Below are 19,789 nucleotides of genomic sequence, written 5' to 3'. Positions count from 1 at the left end.
AGAGAGAGAAACAATAAGAAATTAGGCAATTTACAACCTGTCATGGAAAAAGTATTTTGTTTTCTCATTTCTTTTCTTTGAACACATTAAAACCACTAATGGAATGTTGCATAGGAACAGACAAAAGGAAATAATCTAAAGAAACTTATACATACATATATATATATATATATATATATATATAGAGAGAGAGAGAGAGAGAGGGCTGGTCATATTGATGGTCAAGAGGGTATGAGCACACATACAATGAAAATAAACTAGATAAATCATAGATGAAAGAATGATCAGAGAGAAAAAAACAATCAAAGATAACTAGTTATAACTCTTACTATTATTATGTAATAGATAGTAGTTAACTTTCTTCTTATAGAATCCAAATGAAAATGACATTTATGTCCAAAACCAAAGCAACAAAAAAAGAAAACTGCCTAGAATTTAAAAAAAAGAGTGTATTATGGAATGTACAATGGTCATATTGATAAATCACAAATAATGATTACATAATAAACAGAAAAAACAAACCCTCAATCAATATAGAAATCAAAGATGATAAACATAAATCACTTTTTTTTTGTTTTCCAATCACATATCAATGCAAACATATTGACTTAGTAACTAAATTCAAATAAAGTACTCCTTTTGTTTTTTTAATACATTTAAATGATATAAAAGAGAAGTACAAAAGAAAACAATCAAGAAAGAATATAGTTTGGAAAGAAAATAAAAAATAAAACAAACACTTGACAACAAGGCAATTAATTCTTTAATCATTATTGATACATTTATATTTATTTAAATATATAGAAAATAATCAATATCTTGATTTCTAGTTTCCATGTCATATTATTGATTGATTGATTGATTATGTAAATCCTGATAAAGATTGTCGATTAATCGATTGTCTTGGTTCAATAATTAATGATGCTTGATAAGTTTGTTCTTCATCAAGTAATCTTGATGGATCTAATAAATAATCAGTAACCTAAATATAAAAAAAATAAAATTTATAAAAGAAAAACAAACAAACAAACAGACAAACACCACTGATCAATTCAGTGTATCAAATGCTTACGGTACTAAAAATGTTTAAATCAAGGCAAAACAAATATGGATACAGAATAATATGAATTCACTATGATAGAGTTTTGTTCTCTGAGCTGGATGGTTTGGTAGTGGAGCTTTCATCGTTCAAGCACAGAAATCAACAAAAGGATCGCCCTACCATACATAAAAGGCATATCAGAAACCGCAACGAGACTGCTGAAAACCTTCAGGATAGGTGTGGCACACAAACTGACACAATCACTACAATCAATCCTGTGCAAATAACAAAGGAAGATAAATCAAACATCATCTACAAAATAAATTGTGCCAACTGCGAAAAACACTACATCGGACAAAGCAGACGCCCCCTTCACCTTCGCTTACATGAACATCAATTAGAAGTCAAACGCCATGATACTTCCTCACTTATATCGATACACGTAGACAACTGCGGACACTCATTCGATTGCAAAAATGTAGAAATCTTAGACAGGAAATTCCAAAAACACCAAAGAATTTTTAGAAGCTTGGCACTCAGGTCAATCAGCAATCAACAAGCACATTGATATCGATCCAATTTATCAACCAATCAGGAAAATTATACACAAATATAAGAACAAAAAATCAAACCAATGGGGGACACAACCAAAACAAAGAAGTAAACAATGACAAATTTAAGGTCAATAAGAACCAATCAACATCGAGGTGCACAGAACAAGTTGTGAAACACATATGGAGAAATTCGAACACTTCACTTCTATCTGAAGTTTGTGCTGATGATGTCGTTCAGACGAACTATGAAAGCTCCACGACCAAACTATCCAGCTCAGAGAACAAAACTCCATCAAAATCATCCACCCGAGCTACAAATCTTCTTCACCATCTCATGAATCCATTATATTTCATAGTTTCTTATTAGCTGATTACAACCAAATTTGTATTAGAATTTTACATTAAAGTAAGATAATAATGTAGAATCAATTGATATAAGTGAATGTAAAGAATTAGAAAATAGCAAAGGTTAAAATTATCACATCATTTATCTGTTATAACCTGTGAACCTGTGTGCCCTGTTAATGGTTAACGTCACGATACCGTCAATCAGAGAGCAGCGAATTATTGATCGAATCAGTGACGCATAAAACCTCGTACGAGCAGCCTAGAGTCCTGATTGGTCTCGCTCCCCGTCTAGCCCAGCCAGTTAGGTCCAGAACACCAATATCAGCCTATATAATATGAATCCTTATAATTCAAACATGCTCGGTTTATATACCACCAACCAGACAAACCACAACGTACAATAAAATAGAAAACAGCATTTGTACAAGATTTAGCCAAATGTGGCTGTGAATATGGGAGGTAGTGACTAATAGATAGGGCATAATTCAAGAATGGTAAAACCTATAATAATGGTTCATAGGTCAAAATAAAACTCATAATAAGAGGGACATGAATATGAACAGGTTAGTTACATGACAATTATACGATAAAAATACACTCATAGCATTGGTTCATAAATGGATCCCAAAAGTTATCATTCATTATTCTTACCGGGATATAACATTATCTTATTTGTCTTTGATCTTCCCTCAGCTTATTACATTATCCATCCCTAATGTTTCCTTGATTGTAACCCCAAATAATCTATAACCTCGATATGGTTTACATGAATTTTCTCATTAATGTTTACGACTGCAATTGATCAGTCTCTTAGTGGTATATGTGAATACTGTGCGTATTGCTTCGATATTGTTTTAATTCACAAGTATTATAAGCAAAGTGGATAACACGATGTCCTATGAAGCGAACGGTATTGGGTTCGAGTCCTAAAGTGAACATCAATCCTTAGATACAGATACATCCGGCTGCCGAGTCTCAAATAAAACGAAACGTATGTTCTAGATTCCACTGTTAGCCACTATCCATCTTTGCTTATAGCCACCTATGACCTGTGCTTACATATATATTTGTAGTTATTATTGATAACCTTTGTCATTCCAATTCTTTGCATTCTCTTATGTTAATTGTTTCACACTACATCTTATTTTAATGTAAAATTCTAATACATATTTAGTTGTAAGCAGCTAATGGTAAACCATGAAATACAATGAATTCATATGATTCTGTATCAATGTTTGTTCTGGCTTTATCTAAATTTATAAAGCAAACTAACTGAACTAAAATGTTTATTGTTTTCTAGACTATTGTAATGTTTCACACTTCACCCTATTAGATAATCGAAGGTAATCAGTTGAAAATGCCAGACTCAAGTTTTGTGGTAGTTGACCTAGTTCAAAACTTTGGCTAACCGATTCTCCTTGTGGTTTATGAAACTTTACAGTGTTAAACATTAACGCTAAGTTATTTGAGCATTGAATTACCTCGATGACGTTGAAATCTGACTACTAGTTTGAGTCACTCAACATAAAAAGTTGTAAGATGCAGGTCTGAATATATTAGAGTGCAATAGTTCCCTCAACAATACAATTAAGCTTTGTTGATGAATCTTAACTAGTAAGAAATCTAAATTCAGAGTTTCCTTTCAACCATCAGCAGTTACCTGACTTCTTCACTTAATGTATTCAATATTGAGTCATTAAGATGAGTGAAAAGATTGCAACATGATCAAGAGAATTAGATCAACGGTAAGTACTGAATAAACAAAGAAAAAATCGATTACTATTCAACGAATAATTAGTGATACACTTAAAGCTTTACACCTAGAGTTAATCTGTTTACATGAGTACATGTGACATTGGAATTCTAGAGGTTTCTGGCAAAGATTCTCATATCGTAAATAATTTTTATATACGACTAATCAAATGATGAAAGAATATAAATGAATTGACTTTTATATGTTTCTGGGACTATTCAAAAACGACATTTATCTGTTATGTTTATGATATCACTATATACTGACAGCATGAAAAGTGCTTTTTTACCACTTCAATAATCAATAATCTATAGCAAATCCAAATATGGTTAGTTTGATTTAGGATAGTATTATATGATTACAAGAGCTATATAGTATGACAATATAATCACTTTCACACTGTTAGTTAAAAAGAAAGCACATTTTGAAACAGGGATTTGTGAAGATTGTGATATTTTAACAGTTGAATCCATGAGTCCATCTAAGCTAGACCATAGTTGAAAACCTGCAAGCAATTAACCGTTACTTCTTAGTATGAAACTCCTCAGCAGTGCACGTTCAAGATCCCGTACTCGGAACTCGAACCGAGGGCCCTCGGTATCGTGAGCGAATGTCTAACCCCTAGGCTACTGAACCGGTGTGTCGATGTCTAACTTTAATCGATCTAGGATTTTGCGCAACACTTCATCCATTGTCTTAGGTGGATACGTGTCTCACACACAATAGCGATTGGACTCCACTGATCACGGCTTCTCACTAGAACTCCAGGAAATTCATCTTGAATCTAGTCATTAGTGAGAACATGATTATTATCCACGATCCTGCACTCAAAATTGCGAATGAACACTGCTGAGGAGCCTCATGATAAAACGGAACGGCCGTCCAGTGCTTCCAGGTTTTCAGTGGTGTTCTAACATTTCGAACTATACGAAATTACAATGAACAATAATCAAGGGAATATCTGAATTAATATTAACATTCATTGAGACAACTGAGTTACCTACACTGATCGATTTTATCTAAAATTACTAGTGAAAACATGCATCGAACGAAAAGAAAAAAGGGATTAACAATTTCTTATAGTAAAACAATCAACCTAGTAACATAGACGTTAATTCAAATGTGAAATAAGAGTTTCTTCGGTAGAAATGTTCAGTATTATGGAGAACTGTTGTATCAAAATCGAGATATAATAGAGACATTAACATCGTATAAATATTATCCCATAATAAAATTCATAAATAACACAGTTTGGATTAATTTTCGTCAATATGAGGTTGTAGATATCGTCAGATTTCACTTAAGTTATGAACTGATCTAAGTTAGATAACCATTAGAAACCTAGAAGTCAGCCAGCTTCAACGTAGGACCAAGCACATATATGCGCATCAGTCTTAGTTGCCATACCTCATTAACAAAACAAGATGAACACTAGATTCATAGAAGTAGTTAATCCAGTGGCTGTAATTCATAAAAGAAAGATTGCATATAAGGACATAGTACAGGATGGAAGAATTACTTCGTAGAAATAAAGATATGAAGCAATTTTATTCTCACAGTTTAAGGGAAGACAGAGAGTGTATATACCTACACCATTGTGGTCGATTCTGAGCCATATCACACAGAGTCTCCAACCATCGGATACGATAGTCACGCGGACGCCAACCAAGTAGTCTGCATCCACCAACGTGGCTCAGACCAGAAGTTAGTGACTTCAAGCACTGATGCCACGTGTTGGTTTGGCCGTCCCTAACATTCTTCTAATCATCCCCAACATTAGTCAGCATTGTGGGTCGTGGTAATCGGTGTTCGGGTATACGTAACATGTGGCCCAACTGTCTCAGTCGATGGAGGTTTACAACCTCATCAACTGATTTATCATCATTCCTTAATACCCTGCATCTAACCTCACTATTACTTACCCGATGATCCCAGCATATGCCAGCAATATTTCTAAGGCATCCGCGATCAAATACTAGTAGCTTACGAATATCTTCTACTCTTAATGGCCACGTTTCGCAGCCGTAATGTATAACAGAATGAACTGCTGTGCAGTATACTCATCCGTTAATTGATAGACGGATATCTCGCCTTCGTTATAGGTGACGTAAGTTGGCAAAAGCCAAACCTAGAAGCACTGGACGTCCTATTTTTTTCCTAGTATGGGACTTCTCAGCAATACCCATCCACAAAGAAATAGTCGTTTATCAGTTCGAGGTTTTTGAATGTGGCAGTCTAGTTAGGCTTCGAAAAATGTTAACAATCTACGTAATTCCTCATATGTATTCATAATGTACATTATTTCAAATTGAATGAATCGCACTTACTTCTTGTCTATGCGTTATAAGATATGGTGTTTGATGATATTGTTGAACTTCACGTATCACATGAGCTATCTGTAATTTTAAAAAAACAACAGTAAACAGAACAATATCCAAGTTTTTATGAAACTGATGGATATGTGTATAGAAGTGAAATCTTAGATACTTTACTTCCTGTTTTTTAGACTATTCCAGCAATGTTTATATTTAAATTAGGAAAGTATCTAAGTAATAAATATCTTAGTATCTACCTATTTTGTAGTCATGATCTCTTAAGTGTCATATACAATTCATTTATTGAGATGTATTTAATATCAAATACAACATATTGATTTATACTCAATTGACTTTTAGTAGGTTTCCAATGGTATTCATTCATTCAGTGATTCTCTTAGTTATAAATGGCATTTATTCAGTACGATAGATACCTTAGCTAATCATTAATCCATATCATCAATAGTATAGCATCGGATAAAATCCAATAGGAATTGATCTTTTTAAGTCGTTGTCAAGTAGGGTTTGTGTTGAACTAACAAAGGGGGGGGGCTAAGAGTAAATAAAGAATTAGTTTCATGATATCGAAGTGTAATGAAGAGTTATCATTGTGTCCTAACAAATAATATGTAGTTCTTGATGACTTTTAGAAGGATACTATGTGAAATATGTCTGAAGAAATTTTGTAAATTGAAGAAAAACCTTCATCGTTTGGAATTATTTCTAAACGTCTAACATTAAGCATAATACATCTTAATACTAATTAACAATGAGTTTAATGACTGATCTGCAGAAGTTTATTGACTACTCTTAAGCCTATTACTCCTCATAGAGGAGCATAGGCCGCCCATCAACACTTTCCATCTAACCCTGTCCTGGAGAGTTCTTTCCAACTCTTTCCAGTTGTTATTCATCCTTTTCATATCTGTTTCTATTTCCCGACTTAATGTGTTTTTTGGCCTTCCGGTTTTCCGCTTCCCTTCACGATTCCAAGTTAGAGCTTACCTTGTGATGTAGCTGCAAGCTGGTTTGGCCTCTCACACAGAAGACTGTTGCTGATGGTATTCGACCAATGGATGTTGATTATCTTGCGTAGACAATTATTTATAAATATTTGTACCTTCTTGATGATGGTTGTAGTAGTCCTCCATGTTTCAACTCGGTCCAGTGGTCCAGTGATTAGGACATTGCATCGTGACTACTCTCAGTCGGTATTTAAAATAGTTTAAGAAAATACATGATATGGGTATATTGCAACTTTATTAGAATTCTCTTCTAGTGTTACTCACTTTCTCAGAATGGGGATTTGTAAAGATTACAATAGTTTTCATAGTTCAATTCATGATACGATGTAAGCTAGACCACTATTCAAAACATGGGAGCAATGAAGAGCCGTCTCGTCCCAGTATGAGACTCCTCAACTGTGCACATCCACGATCCCACACGCAGGACTCGGCTCAGTGGTCTGAACTTTATGAGGTCGCATGACAGACCGAAGGTCCTGGGTTCAAGTTACGCGTGACGGATTGTGGATGCGCACTGTTGAAGAGTCTCATCCTTCCATGTTTTCAATAATGATCTAGCTTAGATCGACTCATGATTTCAACTATTTATTACAGATAATAAGATTAAACAATGTTGTTTTAGAAAAAAATCATTGTTTCATTACATACCATACGCATTTTACAAAAATTGACCAAATTATTCTCTGTAATATTCAATGCACCTTCTTCAATAAATGATAAATCCGTTAAATACATTCCAAGGTAAGGAATACAAGGAGGATCACATCTAAAGATAAGTGAACATGGAAACAAGTATGTATGAAGTTTCACATCATTGACTAGTATTATTAGTTAAGCAAATATCAAAATTCAGTAAGAATTAGACAGTTGTTTCGTTCTAGAATGAGATTCTACAGCAATCCTAAGCCTTAAACCCATCAGGAATCGAACCTAAGACATCCATATCTTTCAACTAGTGCTCGATCTTTAGACTAGAATCTCATGGTTTGTCTTTCCAAGTTTAATCAATTCATGATGTTGCATAACCATCATCCAGTCATTTTTCGATTTTCAATGGTTGATTAACGAGAAGCCAGTCTGTAATGTAAAACGTTAAATGTAACAATCTATATAATACCCTTTTGCATTAAATTACGGGAATAGTTTGCTAGAGCCAATTATATCAATCGTAAGTACTGGTAGGATCTAAAGATTAGTTTATCGTTCTAAGTCTTGAATGATGGAAGTAGAAATAATAAATAGACTGTATAGGAAACTACATTAACCTAAGAATATAACCAATGAGTCATTACAATGATATTAGTAAACGAATCCCTATGATAGCTGATAGTTAAAGTTTGTCCATTCATTAATTGTTCTCTGTTATGATTATGGAATTCATGTGCAATAAATGTAAGGAAAAAGGTTAGTTTAAAGCTTCCAGGAAGACTATCCACAAGATCGGTCCAGATAGTCAATATTCACTATGACACTATTGATTTGGCGGAATAATCTCCGACAAATTGAGGCGACCATTGATACATGGCAGTATGAATGTGTATTATTCGCACTATTGAATTAAAAGTAACAGTTTTAAAGATTAATTAGTAATCCATCTGTATGATCGTAACATGATACTACTTTTAAAATAATAAATAATATATTTGTAACATCCGATACAACACAGCATGCACCAATCCAATCACACTTGACGGAGAAGATTTGGAGGATGTAAGAACCTTTACATATTTGGGCAGCATCATTATTCAACACTGTGGATCTGATACAGATATGAAGGCGCCGATTAGCAAACCAAGAGCAACACACCTACAACTGAACAATATCTGGAATTCAAAACAACTGTCTGTCAACCAACACCAAATTCAGAATTTTCAATATAAATGTCACGACAGTTCTACAGTATGAGGTGGAAACTTGCAGAACTACGAAACCCATCACCTAGAAGATAAAAGTGTTTATTAACAGTTGTCTACGTAAAATTCTTCGGATCCGTTGGTCAAACACTATCAGTAACAACCTACTATGAGAGAGAACAAATTAGATTCGAGAGGAGAAAGAAATCAGGAAGAAGTGCTGGAAGTGGATAGGAAACACGTTGATGAAAACACCCAACTGCATCACAAGACAAGCCCTCACATGGTATCGTCAAGGCCAAAGGAAAAGAGGAAGACCGAAGAACACATTACGCTGAGAAATGGAGGCAGATATGAGAAGAATAAACAAAAATTGGGTCGAACTAGAAAGGAAGGCCTAGGACAGAGTGGGTTAGAGAATGCTGGTCGGCGTCTATGCTCCACTGGGAGTAACAGGCGTAAGTAAGTAAGTAAGTATGTAAATGAATAGAGAAAATAAGTTTTCAAGTCTTCTAACCTTGAAATCACTCAAACACTTCCGATTGGATCGTCCATAAATTATAGTCTCGTCTAGAAATAGTTTAACTGACATAAATCTATAACAATGTCACATTCTCAAATAATAATTAATCAGTTAAATTATATAAAATGAGCTACTGAGATAAATGACTAAACGTCACATTTTATCATTCAAGTTTGGTTCATTGAATACTTGATTGTAGACATAACTTTCAAAGAAATGCCAACAACTATTAGATAATATGGTGATTTCAGCTTATTACTGACCTTCATCAATATATCTATATCAATGCTTTACACATATCATATTCAGAACTGATCAACATAAGCTTGTACTGATGAAAAAACCAAACAAAATATTTCCCAATCTAACATACCTATGTAAAGCTTCACGCATTGATTTAAACCGTCCATCGGATGCAACAAGCATTTGTAAACGATCAATTGATTGTTTTGTTTGTTTATTAACACGTTCCCAGGTACGTTTAAGTCGATATACAGAACTATTGACTAATGCTGAACATATTTGTAATACACCATTGTAATTTTGCATACACCGGCAAATGTCAGCGATAGCAACCCATTTATCAATACACATAACTCGATCATTTAAATCTGTTCGTGATATAATCTCAGAAACAACTAGGCGACTAACCTGAATCAACAAATGAGAGAGCAAAAAAAAGAACATGTGAATAATACCAAAAAGGTTTAAGTTACATTTTAACTTATTTATTTATTTTAACATCTAGATATTGGTACAAGGAGGCACCAAATACACATGCGCCACACAAATCTCATTTGATATGTGTGAGGGCTGTGATACTGCCCGGGTGCCCAAACCGAAGCAGGTGGTTTTCTTAGGGGGCCACACCCCGAGCCTTTGACCTGAAGGTCTGATCCACAAGGCAGTGGGGCAATGTAAGGAGATGCAGTCCCATGGAAGCCGGTGACCAACGATTCGTTCATACGTCATTTGTTCCTTTAGGATACTGGAGCCCATGTACACCATTGGTTTGGAATCAGGGTTTTCCAACTCCCCTAGGTGGACTCTCCATGTCCACCGACCCGGTTAAAGCGCCGGACATCCGCTTTTCGTCCTCTAAATTTTGTAAACAACACTCGTGGTGCGAGAATGCAGTGAGTAGGACTTCCCTGGCAGAGGCTATATACGCGTGGCCATGTGAGAGCATTTCTAGAGGGAGAGCGGACTCTCCTCACTTTCGGCATTTTAACTAGTATAGGCTGAATCTTCTGAACAATACAAGAAATAGTAAGGAAATGAATGATCAAATAACTTGATTTTCCATGCCAGTTTTTCTGATTAACAATGCAACTCAAGTGATTACCTGAAGAAAAATATGACCGGTGAGATTATAATTTATGGACAAACCAATCATGTATAAGATAACAGGTCTCGGGTTTTGGCTCGAAATTCACTCATCCATTTGATTAAATAGATTTTTGGCATTATAGCTGATATCAGTTCATGATAAAAACCTGAAATCTAATTCCTAACCTTAATCATCAACTGTAAATTATAATTTTAATTCGTCACACAGGTTTAGAATCTTCATTTGGTTCTGGTCGTTAAGTGAACACCATCAAGGTCAGACTAGCGTCGCTCAAAGGTCGTCCATAAATTATAGTCTCACCGTATGACCTCAAGGTGCAATAAAGTTTTATCATGTAACCGATGGAGTATGCTTTTCCTGGTAAGTTAATATGCTCACTAAATGGACAGACTCTATCTAATTCTTCTAGTAAGGCTCCTCAATATATTTAAGGAAATACTGTGAAATTGATCTCTTACATTTAATATACATAAAGAATTTGCCTAGTCGAAGTTGTCTTCTTCAAGTCACTCATTTAGTCAATATGATGGTGGAAGATTCACCTAATGATAAAGTGTATATCATATCTATCTTGTAGTGGAATAACTTTTCATTGGCTTAAAATGAATGTAGTTAAATCTTAGAGAGCTAGAGACTAATACTAGGCGAAATGTTAATCCAAGCTGGTTTTATTAATGAATGATGTATCAACTAAGCTAGGCTAGATGACATAAAGTAAGGAGTGGTATATTGAGTAGTGTGTCGTGTTTATAGTTTGATGGTTTTTCTTCATGATTCTGTTAGTGAGAGATGTTCTATGATGTAAGTATTCAATCAGCAGTATTAGCTGTTGAATGAGTAAAGCTCTTAACGCTTATCATATGGCTATTCTAGTTGTGTGAACACACATCATACACATTCAAAATGTAATAACAATGAGGAAGCATAATGTAAGTGTTGTGTTGGCTATCATGTTAAGCCCATATATCTTATTCTCGCTTTCGGACAGCCCATTCTATTCATTCTACTTGAGTCACATTCTGACCTTGTTATTTATTCAATCTTTACTGTTTTTATATGAGCGCGTAGGTGTGTGTACATTTCTTATCCCATTTACTCATCACGTATCTGTAACTTACTTTTGTGTAACTATAATTATTGATTAACGCTTGGTTAAATAGGAGTCGGCTTACCCGCCATCTCCACTCCGCGTCGTTTCTCTTCTTTCTGTTCCATTCGCTTCATATACAAAATATACGTATTCAAAAGTCCATTCTCGTTATTTGACTTATTTAATTTCGTTATTGACTAACGCGATTTAAGTCGATGAATATATACGAGGATAGGCGATAACAAACATTCATACGATCTAATTGGAGTCAAACCCGCGGGCCACTAAAGTGGAGAGCCCTTTCGACAACATCGTCCGATCTAAATGACGACAAAATTCAAGGGCCCCACATATGTTGTGACTTTGCCTAACAATCTGAATAACTTAATTCTATGTGAATAAAAAGCATTAGAGAAGATTAAACAATCAATAATCAGTAGTAGCATTTACCTCATTGAATCGTTTACAAACAAGCAGAACATGTTTAGCTTTCTCTTCTTTGTCTAATTTCATCCAAGATTGATTAAGTAATTCCCTGTTTTTTTTAAACAAAATACATTTTCATAAGATGAAAGACATTTCTCAACTTCATATAAAATCACAGCAAATAAACTTATATAAAACTGGATTTTAATCAGAGATAGATGGTGGTTAGTAGTGGAATTCATAATGTACGTTTCGTCCCCTTTAAGACTTGTCAGCTGTATGTGCTTGCATCCAAGAGTGGATATTCATTTGGAGACTCGAATCCAGTGTCGTTTGCTTCAAACGCCAACATGTTATCCACTTAGTTACTTCAACTGATTAGTCTCTGCTGCTAACCACCATCTATCTCTGCTTATAATGCTTGTGACTTAGTGGCAATATTGAGGTAATATGCACAGGATGTGCATGTACCAAAAAGAGCCTGATCAATGTCATTCCAAAATGTCAATGAGAACATTCAAACAATCAATGCAAAAACGTATTCAAACTGGATTGTTAAAGATAGTTACCATTAAATGATCTCTCAGTAGTAATCAATTCCGTATCTGTCTCGTCCTTGTTGATGAGTCTTGAACAACACAAACTCTAGGTCTAGAATTTCCTATCAACTATCTTAGACCATATAACATTAAAAATGACGAATACAATGTTGATTCATTTAGATCAATGAGTTTACTACAACTTAATCAATGAAATTCGGTCTTCACTAAAAGACCAGACAAAATGGCATTTATATGTATACCTACAATATTTGTAATCAATGTTTGGAGATGCCTGGTGACATCATCAAGAATCAATCTAAACAGCACAGATGAGATAAGATGGTGGTTGCAGGTAGTGAACCGGAAAACCTGAACTTAGGTTTCGTGCTACTTGGTACTTGTGAGCAAGGTGTGCCTGTGTTCTTCAGGAAACTGACGCTCCCTGACAGATTCACTCCCATGTCACCCAGTTTCACAATCGGAGACGTTACCACCTTCTGTAAGTCCAGGGTTTCCTGTTGACTACTTCCAACCACCATCTTATCACAACATAGTGCATGCAATGTCAAGTCACCTAGATTAGTGGCCACATTGTAACTTGGTTGATAGGATTTGATCTGCACTAAGAAGGACCTGACACATATGACACTGATCACCCCCTAGTGATTAATTAATTGTAATCATAGATGAATTTATTTATCTGTTTACCACTTAATTCAATGATTGAATAGTATTTAATACTATGAACTCATTCAATTGTCTTGACATATATTCTCTATTTTGAAACCTTTTTATATGATCACTAATACTGTCATTAATTCTATTAATACTTTGGCATTTATCTTGTCAATCTCATTTTACAGTATGCTGGTGTGTGGTGTTGTTATATCCCGATAAGCATAATGAATGGTAACTTTTGGGATCCATTTATGAACCAATGCTATGCGTATATTTCCATCATATAATTGTTAAGTAACTAAACTATTCATATTCCTGTTTCTCTTATCATAAGCTTTATTTTGACCTATGAACTATGATTATACAATTTACCATTCTTGAATTATGCTCTGTCTGTTAATCACTACCTCTCATGTTCACAGCCACATTTGGCCAAATCCTGTACAAGTGTCGTTTCCTATTTTATGGTACGATGTGGTCTGTCTGGTTGGTATATAAACCCAGTATGCTTTAAATAAATGGTTCATATTACAGGGGCTGAGATCAGTGTTCTGGACTCGAACGGGCAAGGCTAGGCAGGAAGAAGGATCTATAAGAACTTTAGACTGTTTGTACAGGTTTTATGCGTCATTGATGAAATCGATAATTCATTGTTCTCTGTTTGGCGGTATCATTACTTTACACATTGACAGTGCACACAGTCCACAAGTTACAACAGGTGTGATGTCTTGGAATGATGAAAAATGTATGCTTGATTATTTTGTTGCTTATAAATGACTATGAGAATCTATATTACCCAGTAACGAATAAATATACTTACAGATTATGTATGTTTATATATATAAACTAATTAATCTCAACATGGATATATGAATGATGACATTACTGTAAATAATTTATGCTTATATTTTATTAAAACTCTGCCTGAAGCCCCTTTTGATCTATTGCCGGTCCCAAGCCCGGATAAAGGAAGAGGGTTGGGCACGTGGGGTTAGTGACTCCATCCCATGGAAAACAACCTTGTTAAAAAATACCATCCAGATTAAAGAAATAAAGTAAGAATGGAAGTTTTAAGAATCGATTTAAAGTGAACTTACTCGCTACGTATTGACCGAAATATTTGAAAATCTAGAAAAGTTAATTGTTCTGAAATATCCAATGCAGATAGTTGATCAAAATTTTTCTCTGATGGGATCTAATATTATACAGAAATTTAAATTTAAAGCCAAAAAAACACCAGTAATATACTACTGATAACCTCTCATTAAATCTATTAATTTCAATCTTTTTTATATGAAAGTGAAGAAAATTTTAAAATCAGAAGGGGTTTTGTGGAGATTATAGTGATTTCAGTAGTTGAGATCATAAGTCAGTTGAAGCTAGATCACCATGGAAAACGTGAAAGCACTGAATAGCCGTTTCGTCCTTTTGTTGGACTCTTCAGTAGTGCTCATTCATGATCCCGCCATGCGAGATACGAACCCAGGAACTATCGATCTCGCACGTAAACGCTTAACATCTAGATCACTGAGCCGTCAAATAGTTCCAGGTTTTCCATGGTGGTTTAGCTTCAACTGACTCATGATCTTAACTACTGAAAATTTTAAAAACAAGATATTTTGTTTAAAAACAATCTATACTTGTAAGTTAGTTTCTATTAAAACTAAATATTGTAATACACAATGTTCCACTGATCCAAGAGATTATGTAGATGATAAACTCATTGAAGAAGATCCCTCCGCTAAAAGTCATTGGTTTATGTACAGAGTTAGTTATCCTTTGGTACAGTACCGAAATTGGTATCGATAAGAATAGGAATATCCTATTTTTTTGCCCAACAAACTTAATGTACACCAATTTTAATTTCATATGATGGTGAAACGTTCTGTTTCGTTTACTAATTTCAATCTACTTATAAGTAGGTAAATTTTATTTGCTAAAATATCTGAGACTTGATTAATTACAAATAAAAAACATTATTAACTTACTTGTCTTGGAGTTAATATACTATCAAGATCAATTCTATCTTGTACTAATTGATCAGAAATCATTTGAAGTAATAATTGATTAACTACTTTTTGATCATTAGGCATTAAATGAGGACAAGTGACTAAAGTATCTAATAGAGTTTGCATTTCTCGTTTTAAAACCGGATCACTTTCAAAATCCTACATGTAATAAAACATGATCATGAAATGAAATGAGATCACATTTATTTTTAATCTTGAAAATAAAAATCACAGTTAAATGAATAAAACTTCGAAATTCTAATTGTAAAGAACATTCGATGAGACTATAATTTGTGGACGACTTTTGAGCAACGCTAAAGTGACCTTGGAAGTGTTCACCTAATAACTAGGACCAAATGAGAGTTATAAACCTGTGTGAGGAATTTGAATTATGTTTTACAGTTGATGATTAGGGTTAGGAATTAGATTTATGGTTTTTATCATGAACTGATATCAACTATAATGCCAAAATGGTATTTAGCCAAATGGATGAGTGCATTTCACGCCAAAATCCGAGACCTCTTATCTTATACGTGATTGATTCGTCCATAACTTATAGTCTCACCATGATTTCTTTTCCTACCATTGATTTCTATTCTAAGGTCATTGATAGTGACAGTTCCTAACAGTTATTGAATAAACTATTCTCTAGTCTAGATTCTAGTTTTCTGTTCTGGGTCGTGAATCCTAAATCTGATATAACGTGACTAGTTTCATTATCACAATAAGGTATTGTCGTAATATACTAGAGAGAAAGAAAAATATTTTAAACCATTCGTTATATTATAGGATACCTCAGAAGTGCTCATCTATATTAGCATTCATACTCTACCATTAAATCGTGATTTAGATATCATTTCTTTGATCTCATTCATTTCTTTTAAACTCTTTCCAGTTAGTCAGTCAGCTACAACGTAGGATCAGGCACACATGTGCATCGGTCCAAGTTGTCATACCTCATTAACACAACAAGACGAACACCGGATTCATAAAAGTAGTTAATTCAATGGTGGTAATATATGAAAGAAAGATTTTGTATAAGGATATAGTACAGGAAGAAAGAATTAGTTCGCAGAAAGAAAGATATGAAGCAATTTTAATCTCATAGTTTAAGGGAAGACAGAGAGTGTATACACCTACACCGTTGTGATCGATTCTCAGCCATGTTACATAGAGTCTCCAACCATTGGTTACGATGGTCACGCGGACCCCAACCAAGTAGTCTGCACTACCAACATGACTCAGACTAGAAGTTAATGACTTCAAGCACTGTGGCCACGTATTGGTTTGGCTGCCGCTAACTGTCTTCTAATCATCCTCAACATTGGTCAGCATTGTGGGTAGTGATAATCGGTGTTCAGGCATATGTAACACGTGGCCGAACCATCTCAGTCATTGGATTTCCCATTTTCAGCTCCCTCAATTCGATAGCATGAGTTTTGACTAATTGAATCAATGTAGACTCTTCTCACATCCTATGAAGATAATCTTCATCAATGACTGGCTATATTATTGATAATAATAATAATGTTAATAATAATAATAATAATAATAATAGTCATATTAACTCACATCTGGAAATTTAGTTATCCAATGTCTTACAACATTCAATACACGTAAACATGATGCTGTCGCTAACATTGTATTTCTTTTTGCTTGATTTGTACAATGCCCTGTACTGGATCCAACACCAAGACATGATGATTGTAATAAAGTTGGACTGGTTAAATTATACGGATGAAAATTGAATGTATTGTTATTTGATGTTGAATTAGTATTTGTTATTGTTCCTGGTGTTGATGTTGTATTTAGATTCAGTCCACTCTTATTTAAATTTAAACGAAATGTAGTATTTGCTGTCGGTGTTGTTGATACCATTGATGAAGTCATTATTGTTGTTGTTACTACTGTTCCACTTGTTCCCATGGTTGTTAGTGACATTACTTTATTAGAAATACCAGGAGATAGTGGATAAGTATAGTTAGGAGTATTTTGAACTTGTGAACGATTGATTAAAACTGTAGTCATAACATTACTACTATTATTACTACCACTATTGATAATTGGACTATTAGTAATGTTACCAATAGAAGGATTGGAATGAGGAATTAGGCCTGATCTTAGACCAGTTTGTGAAGCTACAGAAGTCGCTGTACCAGCAGTGAAACGATAACCACTAGAACGAAAAAGATTTGGTCCTAAACCCATAATTCCGACTGCAGCTAGAGGATTAGCACTGCCTGCTGTTGCGACTGCAAATGCTTGAGCAGCTGCTGTGTTACTCGATCTATAAGAATAAAAAACAAATAAACTTATTATACTATGCTATCAAGTATCCAATATTGACTAAGTAATTTTAATATAGAAAAAATGGTGAGACCACAATTTATGGAGGGCCTTTGAGTAGCTCCAAAGTGACCTTGTACCAACTCACCAGCCTACCACGACCTAAAGTGGGTTGTAAATCAACATAAGAAATGAGGATTAGGATTTTGATTAGCCTTTTGACTGGACACTTGAATCAGTTTCTTAAGCTCTTCTAATTACCGCAGGCTAAATCTGCACAAATTGAACACAAGAGAATAGGCACAAAGTGTGAAGAGAACGCTTTACTCCAAAGTTAGTTTATGTACAGCAAGTCGAGGGTATTTGTAGTATTCTAGTTGATCTTGCGCTTCTGAAATTTTCTGCAACCGCACAAAATATAGTACCAGGTTAGGTAATCATCCAATTCGAAATGTGACACGTATTCTTTCCCTTTCAAGATATATCTGAGATACTTCTATTCAATGCCGATTGGATAAAATGTTTCCCAGAGTCTTCAGGGTCCCTCTGAACTTTTTCAATGGATACTTTGAATCTCCTTATTAGATTTAAAGTTAGAATTTATGGTTATGAATTAAAGTAAGGTTTTTTATTCACGAACTGACATTAGCTATAATATCGATGCTCTTTAGTCATATGGTTAAATGAATTTTGCGCCAGAATCGAAGACACCTACTAGACTTCATTTCATTCGTTTGTCCATAAATTATAGTCATATCAAAAATGTTTGTTATCAGTCCTGTTCATATGTATACAATGTAACAGACTCAACATCTGTATAATTAAGACTACTGTGATGAATCTACACCACAAGTTTACACAAACCTATAAACGGTTATCAGTCACGTTTCATAGGATTCGGTACGTAAAATTTTCAAAGTTTTTAAACAGTGTAAATGAGTGACATTTCAATGACAGTAGTATCCAAAAATGTTAACAATTTGAGATGATTTACAGGGATCATTCACCTAAAGGCTTGTGAATTCTTTGTATTTTAGTAAAACACTTATCATTAAATGAATTAAAAGTTTGATTGAGGCATTTAGGAGGAAACAATTATCAATTCGTCATAATTATAATCATCAGAGAGGGGTTTTGTGGATATTACAGTAATTTAATAGTTGAATTCCTGAGTTAATTGAAGCTAGACCACTATATGAAACCTGGAAACACTGAAGACAATGGGAGGTGGTCACGCAATGTCGTGGATTGATTGAAGTCAAACATTAACACCAATGGATTCTGACTCTGCAGTCTAGAGGCTACGGGTTTACACAAGACCGAAGTTCCTAGGTTTGATTACCGCGTGAGGGTTCGCGGATGAGCAACTCTGAAGAGTTCCATACTAGGATGAGACGGACATACAGTGTTTCCAAGTTTTCAATGATTTCCTAACTTAGATTGGTTAATGATTTCATTGAGATAACCATTGCAGTTTAATAAGTAATAGACTGAGAGAGTTTTGACATACCACATGCATGTTCTCTCATGACATTCCAAGAAAAAAAACAGTGGATGAGATTGAAATCAACGTGAGCTATTAGAAGAGGTCGATTATACACTTAGTCAAGTTCTCACCTTATATGTCTTTGTCTAGGTCAAAAGGAAAAATGCACTTAATTCGGCTTACCAATAAGAATCTACCAGTCATCTTTCTCAATCTTTTCACTAGCACACCAGGATTTGCAAGCTTTTACGAAGCGTTTATATGTAGCCAGATGGGATTATCACGGAACACAACAATCACATTACCTGTGACTGAATTTAAGAATTTGACAGACCCGACGTATCTTGGGCATCATTTTGTACATAGACCCATGAATGAGGACTGATGAAGAGATCCTAACATAAAGCAAAACATCTATCTACTATTGATTCCTTGTTCTTAACAATTTCCAACCTAAAATAACTTCAAGACAAAATTGATACAAGTATACGTTGCTGACGAAACAAGT

General features: G+C 34.5%; 1 protein-coding gene across 1 annotated transcript in view; it reads right to left on the bottom strand.

The window, feature by feature from the left end:
• Nucleotides 1-19,789, bottom strand: part of RASGRF1_1 (Ras protein-specific guanine nucleotide-releasing factor) — a 170,800-nt gene continuing 151,011 nt past the window's right edge. Inside the window, exons 24-31 of the mRNA XM_051217838.1 lie at nucleotides 17,082-17,796; nucleotides 15,489-15,668; nucleotides 14,598-14,695; nucleotides 12,305-12,389; nucleotides 9,787-10,064; nucleotides 7,686-7,803; nucleotides 6,025-6,093; nucleotides 1-982 (exon numbers count right to left, since the gene is read on the bottom strand). Coding sequence (XP_051064265.1) covers nucleotides 863-982; nucleotides 6,025-6,093; nucleotides 7,686-7,803; nucleotides 9,787-10,064; nucleotides 12,305-12,389; nucleotides 14,598-14,695; nucleotides 15,489-15,668; nucleotides 17,082-17,796 — 1,663 coding nt within the window. The 3' untranslated portion in view covers nucleotides 1-862. The remainder of the gene's footprint in view (nucleotides 983-6,024; nucleotides 6,094-7,685; nucleotides 7,804-9,786; nucleotides 10,065-12,304; nucleotides 12,390-14,597; nucleotides 14,696-15,488; nucleotides 15,669-17,081; nucleotides 17,797-19,789) is intronic.

Source organism: Schistosoma haematobium, chromosome 7 (genome assembly GCF_000699445.3).
Source record: "Schistosoma haematobium chromosome 7, whole genome shotgun sequence".
NCBI lineage: Eukaryota > Metazoa > Platyhelminthes > Trematoda > Strigeidida > Schistosomatidae > Schistosoma > Schistosoma haematobium.
This window is presented reverse-complemented; position numbering and strand designations above follow the sequence as displayed.